Source organism: Drosophila mojavensis, unplaced genomic scaffold, assembly GCF_018153725.1.
Source record: "Drosophila mojavensis isolate 15081-1352.22 unplaced genomic scaffold, ASM1815372v1 contig_277, whole genome shotgun sequence".
Classification (NCBI taxonomy): Eukaryota; Metazoa; Arthropoda; class Insecta; order Diptera; family Drosophilidae; genus Drosophila; species Drosophila mojavensis.
The window spans coordinates 2,244,121-2,257,712 of record NW_025318822.1 but is presented as its reverse complement, the minus strand read 5'-3'; the positions used below and the strand labels follow the sequence as shown (position 1 = coordinate 2,257,712).

The window sequence follows — 13,592 nt, the reverse complement described above, 5'->3', positions numbered from 1 at the left end:
TAGGACTAATTGGGGCTTATACACTAATAGCAAAGCCAAGCTTGGCTGCTGGATGGTGAATGGTGAATGAACTGACTCCAGGCAACGAACGACAGTCATTAATTTGCCAGCTAACAGGGCAACAGTTAGGCACCACAGAGGGACCGAGCCAGGTGGAGCGACAGCTGGTTACATAGATAGAAATCTTCGCCTTCACCTTTGCCTCCACAGATTCCAGAGGCGTACAAAAAATGTTTAATTACAGACTAAAGCGCTGAGTAGACAGACGGCAACAACTCGCATATTGACCCAGCCAAGCGGAACGTGTCGAGTACGGTTAACTAACTGAAATAGCAATGAACCTACCAGTCAGCCGTGCTTCGAACCCTTTGACGGAGCCAAAGCCGAATAAAGGACAGGTGGGTGTAAAGATAGCAAATGCCATTAGCATTCCGATCTATATGTGTCGAATACTCATGGCTTTGACATACGTGGGTCACATGTGGGTGCAGACGCGCTCTCTATTGGCGGACCAACGGGACGGAGTTGTTGGAGCTGTCCGCCCATATGAACGCTGTCGTTGGTCGACCTCGACTGTTGACTTCTCCACTTTGACGAAATTAAATCTGAAATGCTAATAAGATGAGCACGGCTTGTGCTTTGAGCTTGAATAGTCCAATTGAATTTGCTGTGCTGTCTATGTTTTTTTTCTTTTTCTGAATACCCTGCACATTTATAAAGTGAGCATATCAGATTTTGGTTATCTGTTGCGGATCCAAATCCTGTCGAAATGTACATCTGCTCTGTATGGTTTTAGATATGACTGTTTTAAATGGCAATTTGTATAAAAGATGTTTTATAATTGTGTGTGGCCTTTTAATTCATCTCACCTTGACTTTGCAAGTTTGTGTGTCAAGCTTAAGTTTATTTATGAAGGGCCACTGTCAAACTGCGAGTTCTTCACATTTTAACCTCTGTCTTATAAAATGTGTGAGAAGTCAGCGACATACCCTCTTAATTTAAGAAAAATAAAGTAATGAATCTTACTTTTTTATTTTTGTCGATCAGTGTAAGCATATTACAGATTATCTATTCGTGTAGCACATATGTCCATATTTAAATTAATTTTTCTTCTTTTCTTAGTAAACAGCGCCATTCAGTAATTACGGCTTTTGGGGTTTTCATCTCGACAGCTACCTGAGCTTACATTCATATCAACAGTTATACATACATAGTACGATTCCGATGTAGAAATTGAGTTTGTAATGACGGAAGTAGTTTCTCTTTTTTTCTGCTTGATTAAAGTAGGGCAGTAGATGATCAGAAGGTTGATGCGATGTGCATCATTAAGCCCGCATTTTGAAATAAGTATGCTAACCTAATTCTGCTTCAATAGGTAAATAAATATAGGTAAATGTATGAGGTAAACTCAATTGTTATACAACAGTAAGTAAATTGTGTACCTTTGACAAGCATATAACATTGGCTACAGTCAAAGATATGCAAAACTAATTAAAATAGACATAATTAAACATTTTGTTTTCATTCTGATTAAGTCAGAAGAACTTAACTTGTGTATTTTAAGTTCATTTAATAGCAATTTATTATCACTTGACTGTATAGCTCATGTCGACGTTTTTTTCCAGCGGAAGCAGAACTACTGCTGTTGCAGCTTTAGAGTAAAACACTTTGGTAATTGGTAGCTTATATTCTTAGTCAGAGCGTCCATTCAGACATCGCAGTCACAGTCTGAGCTGTGGTGGGTGGAAGCACGTTCTCGGATTTGTAATGCGAATGGAGCGGGTTGAGCGGGGAGTGCAGACGGTAGCCAAAGCCCGGCTAACGGTATCACGATTATGCACAAAAGCCCACTCTGCAAAGCTAAATGTGAAACATCGCGCAAATAAAACAAATGTAAAATGTGATGGCTCAAGGTATATGCGGTATATAAGAGCGCTAGGTTGGCTGCTCCCTTCAATCTTCTTGCCTTCTCTTTCCCAATCGCATTTCGCATCTCGTTGGGAGATGACATCTGTCTGTGTGTTCCTGTCCTGAGGCCAGTGAAGGGACCAGGACCTAGCAAAAAAGGTTCCACTATGCAGCTTTGACATAATTAAACGCATTTCAAAGATGAAGATGTCGTTGACGGGACCGGGCTGAGTAAGGAGGTGGTTGATCCCTGCTGTGTCACGTCTCTATATAGACATTCTTACTTATATATATAATCGCATATATATATTTATATATGTATAAGTGTGATTAAGGTGTGGTAACGTTGCTTACGATGTGCGCCTACGTCGGCCATTCGCAGATGCTGATGCTGATTATGTAGACCAGTGATGAAGATGAACTGTGGTTGGCTTATCAATATTACGTATACGCAGAGGGCTGCAGCTTAAAAAGATTTTTGCGGCACTTCAGGCATTTCTGTCATTTTATTTCAGTTATTTAGCTAAGCCTCAATTTAGTTGATGGTATTTTCAAATGCCAGCTACTGTTGATGTTGTTGTTGTTGTTGTTGTTATTGTTATTATTTGAAGGCTTTGTGGGGTAATTTTTCTTTCGTAAGGTAGATGCAAACGTATTTGTTTGTCTTACTGGCATGCGGTCAACAACTCTACGGCTGCTGTTGTTGTTAAGCATAAATTATGTGGACATTTAGCTGGGTCAGAGCGTTTCAGATGCTGATTATGTGTCGCTTGGTGCTAGACAACGGCACATTATGTATACGAGGCGTGCACACTCTTGGCTACATATATGATTTTTCTGCTTCGGTTACTGTGTTGTTGATATTGTCTGCCAACATGACCAGAGAAATGAAATCGAGGCGTTGATATATTTCTAGTTGTTGGTGTAGTTTGTAGCCGCCTACGGGCCACGTTGATAACTCTGATGACGTTGATGAAAAACTTTTGATTGATGTGGTGACAAAAACTTTATGCTGTCATTAGGCAGAGGCAAAACAGTGCGAAAAGGTGGGAGGGAAAGAGGGACGAGAAGGTCAGCGGGGGCCTGCAAAGGGTTTGTTTGGCACATGCACACATAAATATGTAGGTCGGCTTGTTTACCGCCAGCCACATGGTGGCAAAGGTCTCAAGTTGCTGGCGTAACAAATGACAGTCGGCAAAGTTGTTTACGCCACTCGAGCGACTAAAAGTTTTGTTTATTAATTAATTGAAGGTTCGTGCTGGAGCTGAGGGCGTTTACTTTTATGTACTATATACTTGAGTATTGTGAACATGAAAATAAAAATATAACTACATACGCTGCTAATATCTTATTGATCATTCTCTTCTTACATTTCATCTCGATTGCTAAAAACAATTTAAAGCTGCTTAAACTATTAGGTGTATTTAGTTCTTTCATATGCTATGCATTACACTCATAATAATTAATTTGCCAACTTGGTGTGTAATGAAATAATTAATTAAATGTAATACCTATTTGACTAACTCGGTTAGCAATATTAACACATTGGCTTCGGTGCTGCACCTGGCAACCCTGCATGCGGCACATTGCTACGAGTGGAAACTGTTTTTTGGCTTGTTCTTTTTCTGCAGCAAGTACCTTTTACCTGTGGCATAGTCGCACGGCCATTGTAGACGATGTTGCTGTTGTTGTTATTGTTATGAAGCTCTCTCGGCATGGCCATTTATTACAGCGTGCTGCAAGCAACACAACAATGCCACACAGTTTTCTTGTTGCTCTTTGCCTTTGCATTTGCCTTTCCCGTTGCCGTTGTTGCCGTCGTTGCTGCTGCTGATTTTGCTGTTACTGTTGTTGCTGTTGCTCTTACCTTTTCTCACTCTAGTCGCACTGTGCACTTTTCAAACTTTTCTCGTTATTTTTGCACATTCGTTTGCTTTTTATGGGCACTGCTACACTAATTACCTTGTTTTTCGGAGAATTAACTTTTCGATTACTGTTGCAGCAACAAGAACAGCGAACAGCAACATCTAAATACATGCCGAGCACTCACAACAACTCACAAGTGCAGTTTGGAAAAGTTTGGAACTATCGATGTGAAATAGCAGTCAAGAAAGAGAAAAAAGTAGCAGAAAATCAAAACGAATACACTTCAGTACCAAATTGTGTGTTACCTTTTGCTGGCTTTGCTTAAATGAACTTTCAACAAGCTTTAGAAAATTATGAAAATATGCTAAAAGCGACACATCAGGCGCATTGCATTGCACTAGGTTTGCTCCCAGACTCGGGCGAGCAAAGTGGAAAAAGTTTCAGCCAGTTGCAAAAAAAAAGTTGCAAAAATTGGCTATCAGAAAAGGGCCTCTAGCATGACCTGCTTTAGTTGTGGCTGACTTATCGAAGGTGCTGTAATTAGCTGCTCAGTAGAGTTTTCTCTGGCTTCTAAAGAAAAGTGTGCCAGTTCTTTCTCTCGTGTTGACATTGTGTAAAGTGCAGTAATTAATTTACATTTTCTTAAAATTTCAAAGGCGAAACATTTTCACATTTTGCATACTGTTGGTCATGTTTGGCATGTGGTCCTTGCTAGTTAGTAAGTTATAGTTTTACAATGCCTCAAGCTGTTTAAATTAATTTAAAATTGAAAAATAAAAATGCTTTAAATTGAAACTTTAAACGAATGAATTTAATATTTGGCAAAGTAATTTAAATAATCATATAATCTTCCGCATTATGGCATTGGCAAGTATATATTAATATGCAACTCTACATATAGCGGTAAACATTAATTTTTGTTTAATTTTTCTTCACAGTTCTTTATGTTTCGGTTTACAGCGCAAAACATATAAAAACTCGGTTGAAAGGGATTTCCCTTTTGTCGTAGTTGTATTGCATTTATGTATATTGAGCACAGAGCTGGACAGCTTACAGAACTGTTTTTAAGTTAATTATTTAACTATGAGGCTTATAAAAATAAAAAATAACATAAAGATAAAAAAGTCTTGTGCGGATTTCGCATGGAATGCTGATTTTATAAAAGGAATACATAGTATATAAGCTATTGTAGTTCAGCTAAAAATATAAAAATCCATAAAATTGTGTTTCATTTTCAGATTAAGAGCTTGTTTGGATTATTACTTACAAGACTCAATTTCTTTTAAGGGTATTAATTAAGACAGTGTGAATTTGTTTTATGAACATTGCTCTAATCTATTTTATATCTGTTTCTTTCAGGAACTATATCAAATTATCAGCACGATGCGCTTCGAAGGTATGTAACTTAAATAGACAAGTAATTGCCAGAGTTCTGTAAAATTCTAGTTTCAAGTATGTCTTGCTCATTAAAGTAAGATCTTAAGATAAGATGCACTTCAGTAACAAGTACAAGGTTGGTTTTTGCATTCTTGTTGAAGTCTCAATAGTTTTTTTCAGTCAATTACATTGCAGTTGTGAGTTCAGCTAACTAAGCTGGCCATTAGCTCAGCCGTTAGTGCAAACATTTCTGCAGCTTGCAAATGTAATTACAATTCATTTTTCTCCAAGTAGCATCCATTATCTCGGGCTGTCCATAACATTTTGTTGCACAGTCGTCGCTAATCTTGGCCGACAAGTTGGCCTGCTCGCCCCCGTTGGCATTTGCGTCTCCTGCTCCGTGGCTCTAGCTCTAGCTCTAGCTCTGGCTGTGGGTCTGGCACGGTCTCTGGCTCTGACTGTTTAAATGTCAGTTAAAATCCCATAAATTCTCCTTAAATGACTTCTGTCTGCCGCAATTTTGTTGCCACGTCTAAGAAAGTCCAAGGAAAGACAAAAAATTACGGCAAAGCTGAATCTAGAACTGTAACTGAAGCCAGCGCTGAAGCTGAAGCAGAGGCTGAATTAACTATTAGGGGAAATCACCAAATCCTTTGTCGTAAATAAAATTTCATTTTTCTTCTTGCCGGAAGATAAGAATATTTCCCGTTGTCCCGTTGCCAAAAGTCACAGCCGCTTGCATCACCGACTTACTTTCTGTTGCCACTTGCAAGCTGCGAGTGCAACGGTATCCGTTGCGAGCATTGTGTCCGGTGTATAAACAGGACATGCCAGCGGGCACTGGACAATGCCAAAGCAAACGGTTGCCAACTCCACCGAAAGCTGGCAAATGACGCCAGTTTGCAAGTTCTGCAATTGGTTCAATAAACTCATTAAATGCGCCCAAGTTTTTGCCATATATTTTTGTGCCGCACGAACTTTTGCGGGCTCGCCCAAAAATGGCGGTCATTCGGTCGCCTTGGCTCGTTTTCAACTTGTCGCATTATCCTTTTTATTGTTGCCGGCGTTGCAGCACATTATCCACGGACATTTGTTTCTCCTTTCAATTCCTTTCGCCAAGTTTTTCCGTAACTTCCAATAAAGTTCGCAATGTTTACGCTAGAGAAAGGCAAAACAAGGCCAAATTATTGAAAAGTTGAAACACCACTTTTATAAATGATATTAAATATTCTATTTACAATGCTTAAGCAAATTTAATGAATGCAAACTCCAGCAGTTAAATTACATTTACATTATTAAGTGGCCAACAAAGCTAAGACGATTTCAGATTTGCTTTAACGAAAATGTATTGATGGTGCTTTGACTTAAACCACAGAAAAGTTATTCCTGTAAATTGATTTTGGTTATCCACAATCCCACTCAGTTGTTTACTTACACCCACACAAATTTTTATAGTTTGTTTGAGTTTGTTTCCAATTCATAAACATTTTACTCATGGCGCATGTTTTTCAAAGTTTATAGAGTAAATAAATATAAATAAATAAAATGAGTTAGCTTAGAATAAGACAAAAAGAAACAATATATATTTTGGTTATGAGTTTGCAGTTAAACAAAAAATATTTATTGGACTCGTGGTTTTGTAATATCGGTTATGCGAGTCTTTTTAGACTTCAAGAAAAATTATCTTTAATAGAACAAAAAATTCTTGGTTGACCTAATATAGTTATTGATTGAGAACTACAATATCTACCTTATCATTGCATGCATATAACATTTTCTATATTTATAACTTGGAATGGAATTGAAATCCATTTAAATATATATTTTCTATATTTGTTTATTCATTCTAAGGATTTTGGTTTGAAAATATATAGAAGCATGTTATTCATTTCATTTTGTGCACATACAGAAAGCGTATAGAGTGTCCGCCTTTTGCTTATTTCTATTTTGGCATTTAAATATTTGGCCATAAAAGTCATTTAACTTATTTGCTGCTGTTGAGCCTTGTCGTTGTCCTTTTGCCAAGATGGGACAAACAATAAATTTTGTGAAAATTTGGCCACATTTTAATTTGTGGTTCAGCGGCGAAACCCAAAGCAGCAGCAGAAGCACACCCAGAACGAGAAGCCACCATCAGCCAGCCTTAACACCTACGCTCTGGCATGGGACTAACCACAAAATTCATCGTTGCTGGTAACCCAGAAGGCAAACCGAGGAGAAACCGCCGCGTTGCATTCCTCGAATTGCAGAACGCGAACTGAGAGCGGGAACTTTGGGGGCTGAATACGAAAAATGAGTGTCTCTGGCTGTGGTTTCACACAAATAAGCGTATGTGTGTATCTGTGCCTGAGCTTTGTGGCCTCACAAAAACGTGCAGCAAAATTGTCAATTTATTTTTTATGCCTTCTTGAAATTTACTGCGATTTTCGTTTTCCAGAAAATAAAAATAGAAATAAAACAACAACAACATAAGCAGGCAGAGGCTGCAGTTTGTGTGCTGCTGGTTTCGAGGATGCCAATTTGTCAGCTGGCACTTTTTGGTGGTATTGCAAAAATTCTTTATGAAAACTTTGTTTACGACAATCAACTCATGCCTGCCTCAAGATGCCCGCCTGCTGCCTGCCTGTTGGCCCTGTAGCCTTGTATTGAGTTGACAATATTTTTAATAGAATCTCTCCACGCCCGAAAAACTTTGCAAATTTGCAGCCACTGCTGCATTGTCCCAGCCGTAGTGCCACTCCCAGACACAGACCCAGGCTCAGACCCAATCTCAGTCCCCATTCTGGGCGACATTATAGAAGGAAGCGCAGCGGATGCCATCAGGGGGAAGGGAGCTCTTCTGTTTGTGTTTCAATTTGTATGCCTTTTATGGAATTATGCACTTTTGTCAGCTTGCTGCAGTTTTCGCACAATTCGCTGCATAACTTTCGCAAAAAAAAACGGAATGCAATTGAGTTTAACTTGAGGGACAAACACAATAAAAAAGGTTGCCAACATTTGTTTGCATCTCCTATCAGTGCATCTTGTAGAAAGTTGTAACATTAACTTTTAATGCAACGGTATTGAACTATACATAAACAGCGTGTACAAGTTAAGCAAAGTTTAACAAAGATTAGCCTTTAAGTAAAAAAAATGCAAGCAATTTGTCATAAGCAAAATCGAGTGTTAATCGAAGCTACTTGGTATTAGAAGTAGGGAATAATGTATAAAAAGGTTAATCTATTACTATTTGGTCTGACTACAATATATATGCTGCAGTATTATAGGTTGAAGATTTAATTTGGGCTGATTACTGAATAATAGACAGTTTAATCAGTGAAAGGTAGATGATTAGAGATTAGATGACTAAAGTTAGCTAAGAACATTGCTTTTTGGATAAAAGACGTCACTAAAAAATAGTTATACAAAAATAAATATTTTGGATAATAATTGTGGGTTGGGTTGAAGAAGAAGAAGACATATCGTGAAATATCCAAATAGCCAAATTACAATCCTTAGTTTAATCAGTTCGTAAGATCCAATCATTTGTTTTAAATGCAATGTTTAGTTTTAAGAGAATTGTTAAACTCTAAAATCATTTATATTATTCATGGTAATTAACTATTAAATATCTCCAATACCCTACTGTAAATGGATTATTTATATAATTTCATGAACTTTATATTCTACTTTATTTTAGTGTGACTATTTTTTTAACATTTCTAGCTTTAAGAAGTGTTGCGAAAATAATCAATTGGCTTAGTTTAAGTTTTTCATACAATTAGTTCAACTAAGCTTCTCATTTCATGTGGGCAGATCCGGATGCTAATGTTAATTAAAAATTCTGTTTGCAATGGCAAACGGCTGTCTAACTGTGTTGGGCTTACGATTGCCATTAAAAGTGTTAGCCGACGATGGCGGCGAATTTCGCATTCGCTTACATTTTGCCATTAAGCGTCGAAGTCTGTAGCCCATCAATTTCTGCAAGTAAGCTAGCAGCTTTTTGCCAGGCATTATCCTGGCTGTCCTGTGCAATGCAATAAAAGTCGAATACGCGCACTTTGCAATTTCAATTTGCTTTCTGCTGGCTGCTGCCGGTTGGCTGTTGGCTGTTTCCTGCCGACTGTCGACTGCCTGCTGCTTGCTGCTTGCTGCTGCTGGGCTCGTTATTTGTGTTTGCCGCTCATTAAAAGCTGTCAATTGTTTCTCTTTGGCATTTACAACCTGCTTAACTACATTAAGAGTGCATATTCTTATGGTTCCCCTATCTCATATATGGCGCCCGCCTGAAATCCTTTAAGAGCGCTGGGCCGTAAAAAGAAAATTCCCATCTTAGTGGTTTTAAATTAAACTTCTGCACTGCACTTATGCGACTATAAAACTCATCCAGTTGTTTTTCTCTCCTCTTTCGCTTCTTTTGACAATTTGTAATCGCGCTCCTTGCGGCAATTTTATAGCTCGTCCCGCAAGCAACTCCAAGCCAGCACCTATTGTGTGAAAATCCAGGCAGCCATAGAGTGTGGTATAAAGCACAGATGATATATGCTTCAAGGGTGATCAGTGCGTTCGCCTCGGCTTAGTTTGTTATGACTCTGTCTGAAAATCGGGAATCGCCGTTTTGTGGCTTGGCTGCATCGTCTGCCTTGGGGCATCTCTGAATAGGATTGTGTTCGGGAGGGAACAGCGATAAATGGCGATAGTAAATAGAGCGTTGCTAGAGCAGAGTATATTTTATGCAAACTAAAGTAGCTAATTTGAGCTCCAAATAACAAAATATGAGCTTTAATACAAGTTTCTATGGCAAAAGGATGCACTGAACCATATGGCATTTACGAAGCATTTAAATATTATCTTTTACTAAATTGCTCTATGTGTCCTTACATCATAAGCCTTTGGCTTTTGTGCTCCTGGATTACACTCTATTATAGTACGAGACATACAGCTACTTTTCTGCTTTAGCTCTGACATTCTTTACCCCAGTCTCGCCGCAGTCAAGTTCAATGCTCTAAGCTCCTAAGCAGCTCTACAGCTTCCATCCAGCTACACGCCCCACTCCACGCCCACACACACACACACACAGAATTTCTCAAGCATCCATAAAAGACATTAAACTTTAAGTTTACTGTGTTAAAGTGCCAGGGAGAGCTTGAGGTTAACCTAAAGTAATTTAAAACATACCACTGCAGCCGCTTCTGTGTCTCCTGGCAACAGTCGCAGCCCTGCGACTCGATGCACTATTTGCTCTGCACTTTGTGGCCAAATATAAAAAATGCATCAGCAGCGACAACTACAAGGACACAGAGCCACATGCTCGCTCATATGAGCAACTCAATAAATCAATATTTGAGTGCCTGGCGGGTTAAGGCCCCGAATGCAATTGTCTATAAAACGGAGCTCTGGCAGTTAAGATGACAGCTTCAGCCTTAGGCGGATGCCTTTGTTGGACAGGCGTTTAAGAAAATGACAGATAAATTTGTTTTAAATCGCGCATTAGGTGCCGAGGGTTCTCTCTCTTAATACCCTGGCATTATGGTCTTCGAATGTATTCACACACATATAGACCTAGAGTTATTTGGTAATAATAAGAATACTATTTTAATATTCTCTATTTGGCTTTGTATGTGTTCAAACAAATAATAAACTGATTATTAAAATATATATATTCATATATTCATTGAAATCAGATAAACATTAAAATATTAGTATTACTAACTGTACATCATGTTTGTAAAAATATAGAACAAGGATTAATAAGAGTCTTCAGTTTAATGAATCGACCATCTGCCACACTTTTAATATCAACAAATTTTAAACTCGCGTGGCAGTTAGGATCGATCTTGTTGATTTTTGCATTCCAATCAAATCGATATTTTTAACGACGCTGTTACATTGTTTTCTTTAATTTAATTTTATTTATCATATTTATCAATTTATAGTCGATGGTAAAACCATTTTATAACATAACATAAAAAAAAAGAAGGAAAAGCCACGCATAGATTTTGACTTTTTGCGCCGCAATCGACAACAGCAGCAGGGAGCAAAACGACAGCGCCGGAACGCCTCTCGAAAAAAAAGAAGGAAAACAATCAGTGGGCTGGCAAAAAAATCAGGAAAAGGCCGAAACTCACGCATCAGTCGACAATCCCACTATATGGAACGGGAGTGGCATGTGCTGCGAAAATGGAGTGGAGAGAGAGGAGATTTTTAGTGGGGACATTTCAATGATATTTCGCCCTTCATAAAATATTTCAATATTGAAACCGACTTTTTTCTTTGTATTAAGTCGGCAGTGACGGGATGTGTCATTATTTATGTATTTTTTGTTTGTTTGTTTGGTGTCAACGTGTAACAATCAACAACAGAAATGTTTTAAGGTTTGCCAGAACCCATCGGCAACTATGCAACAATATTATGGGGTGCCGTCTACGATTGAATGTGTAAATTGAATCATACTGAAAAAAAATGAAACAAAATTACAAACAGCTGCAAGAGACAAACAAAAAGATATTTAATGCTAATGCCACGCCTATTCGCAATATGCCACCTCTTTTGTGCGCCCACAAGTATGCAATACATTTTCACCCACACACTCACTTCCATTTGCATTAAATTTCAATTCAAATATGTTTTTTTTTTTTTTTTTTTTACATGATTACTTTTGTTGTGCTTGTTTGGAATGGCCTGCGCCATTGAGCATATTTATATCTAAATCCCAGAATAAGCAGTTTAAATTCGCTGGCATTTGCCCCGCCGCCCAATCCAATGGCATACGACCATATGTTGAATGCCACCAAATCCCTCGTAATTTGAATAGAATCTGCAAAGCAAATAAAATTAAAGCGTGTTTCACATGTGCCAGACTCGCGATTTGTTCAAATCCTCTTAATGGAAGCATTATATGCCCTTTAAAACTAAGGAGTCTTTACATTCTAGGAAAATGGTAAACATTACGCTTTGAGCTGATTGGTCATTGTTTCTTATATTTTTTAATTTTATTTTACTTTATTTATTTTTTAATATTTTAAATTTAATTTCATATAAAAAATGTATACATTTAATTGAATTTATTTTTCACCTATTTCAACAATTAAATTTATAGAAATTTATATCCATTAATTAAGTGTATTTTGTCGGCGCTAATCAAAAATTTCAATTAGTTGCACGTTTGTTTCTCTGTTATTGTTTATACGCTTCCTTTAGGATATTGTTGCAACAAATATGCATAATGAAGCTATTAATTTGCTGTTTTATGTTGCTTGAAATATCCGTTGTATGGCAAATATTCAGTTCTTTTTTTTTTATTTATTAAACATCTGCATAACATTCAACATATGTAATTTCGTTATTCGATAAGTGGACATCCAGTCCGGTTGCAAAATACGTGAATACGTTTCCGTCTGTGTAGATATGTGTATATTATGTGTGTGTGTATGCATGTATATGCATATACATATATATTCGTATATAAAGCTATAAGCAGCAAAGTACTTGTGTCATAAGTGCTTACTGAAATCACTTCCAGGCTGCTTCTCCTGCTGCTCCTGCCACATCCTTTGACTTCCGCTACGGCGCCTGGTGCCCTACCCTACATCATTCACTGTGCACTTGGTGACTTTGTCGTCATCATCATCGTCTTCGACTCTGTCGCTTTCTCTCTCTCTCTCTTTCTCTCTCATTCTTTTCAGTTTTCCGGTAGTTGTTGGTGTTGTTATTGTTTGTTAATATGTGCTATAGTTCCACTTGCTCTTTATGTTGTTGTTCTTCTTCTTGTTCTTAAGCTTGTTGTTGCTGATTCTGTTGGCTATTTCGCTCACGTAATAACGATAATAGCCCTTATTTCTTTCATTTCTTTGTATATATATATGTATTTATATCTAAACCAGTTCCGCACTTCTCTGTCTTGGCTCGCCTCAACTCTCCGAAACTCTGAGATACACATAACAGAGTACTTGGTTACTAGACGAGTCACAGTTTGGTCTTCTCAGCTTGTTTTTGTGGCTGTCATGATATAATTCCCTTACTGTCATAATATTGTTGTTATTTTCTATTATTCTTTATCGTTAATTTTTCTCTGTGACATCAAATGCGCTTAACTGATTTTCTGATAAGCAAAGCCCATAAATCACAAGTCATAATTTTCGACAAAGTGGAATATTAGTCTGCATTTTAATATCATTATCATCGCTTATTTGTATCATCAGTTTTAAACGTGTGCGTCTGTATTTGCTTATTCAAGCCAAAAAATTACGAAGCGATTTACGTGTTGTTTTGGTTTAAATGAAGACACCACGAATCTTATGAAAATGACCTGACTTAACGACTATTTATTTTGGTCTATATGCATCACCATTAACCCTGAACTTTATTTGTGTGTGGCCACTATAAGTGAAATAATAAGAATATACTTTCAGCACAGATACAAATTCTTAATTTTGTTAGTCATATTTTTTGAGTAATTTGAG

General features: G+C 37.6%; 1 protein-coding gene across 2 annotated transcripts in view; it reads left to right on the top strand.

The window, feature by feature from the left end:
- Positions 1 to 13,592, top strand: part of LOC6574125 (cadherin-87A) — a 56,340-nt gene that overhangs the window by 26,113 nt on the left and 16,635 nt on the right. For both annotated transcript variants that reach the window (XM_044008345.1, XM_044008346.1), the window contains exon 2: positions 5,134 to 5,170. In XM_044008345.1, the coding sequence (XP_043864280.1) occupies positions 5,158 to 5,170 (13 nt within the window). In that variant the 5' untranslated portion in view covers positions 5,134 to 5,157. The remainder of the gene's footprint in view (positions 1 to 5,133; positions 5,171 to 13,592) is intronic.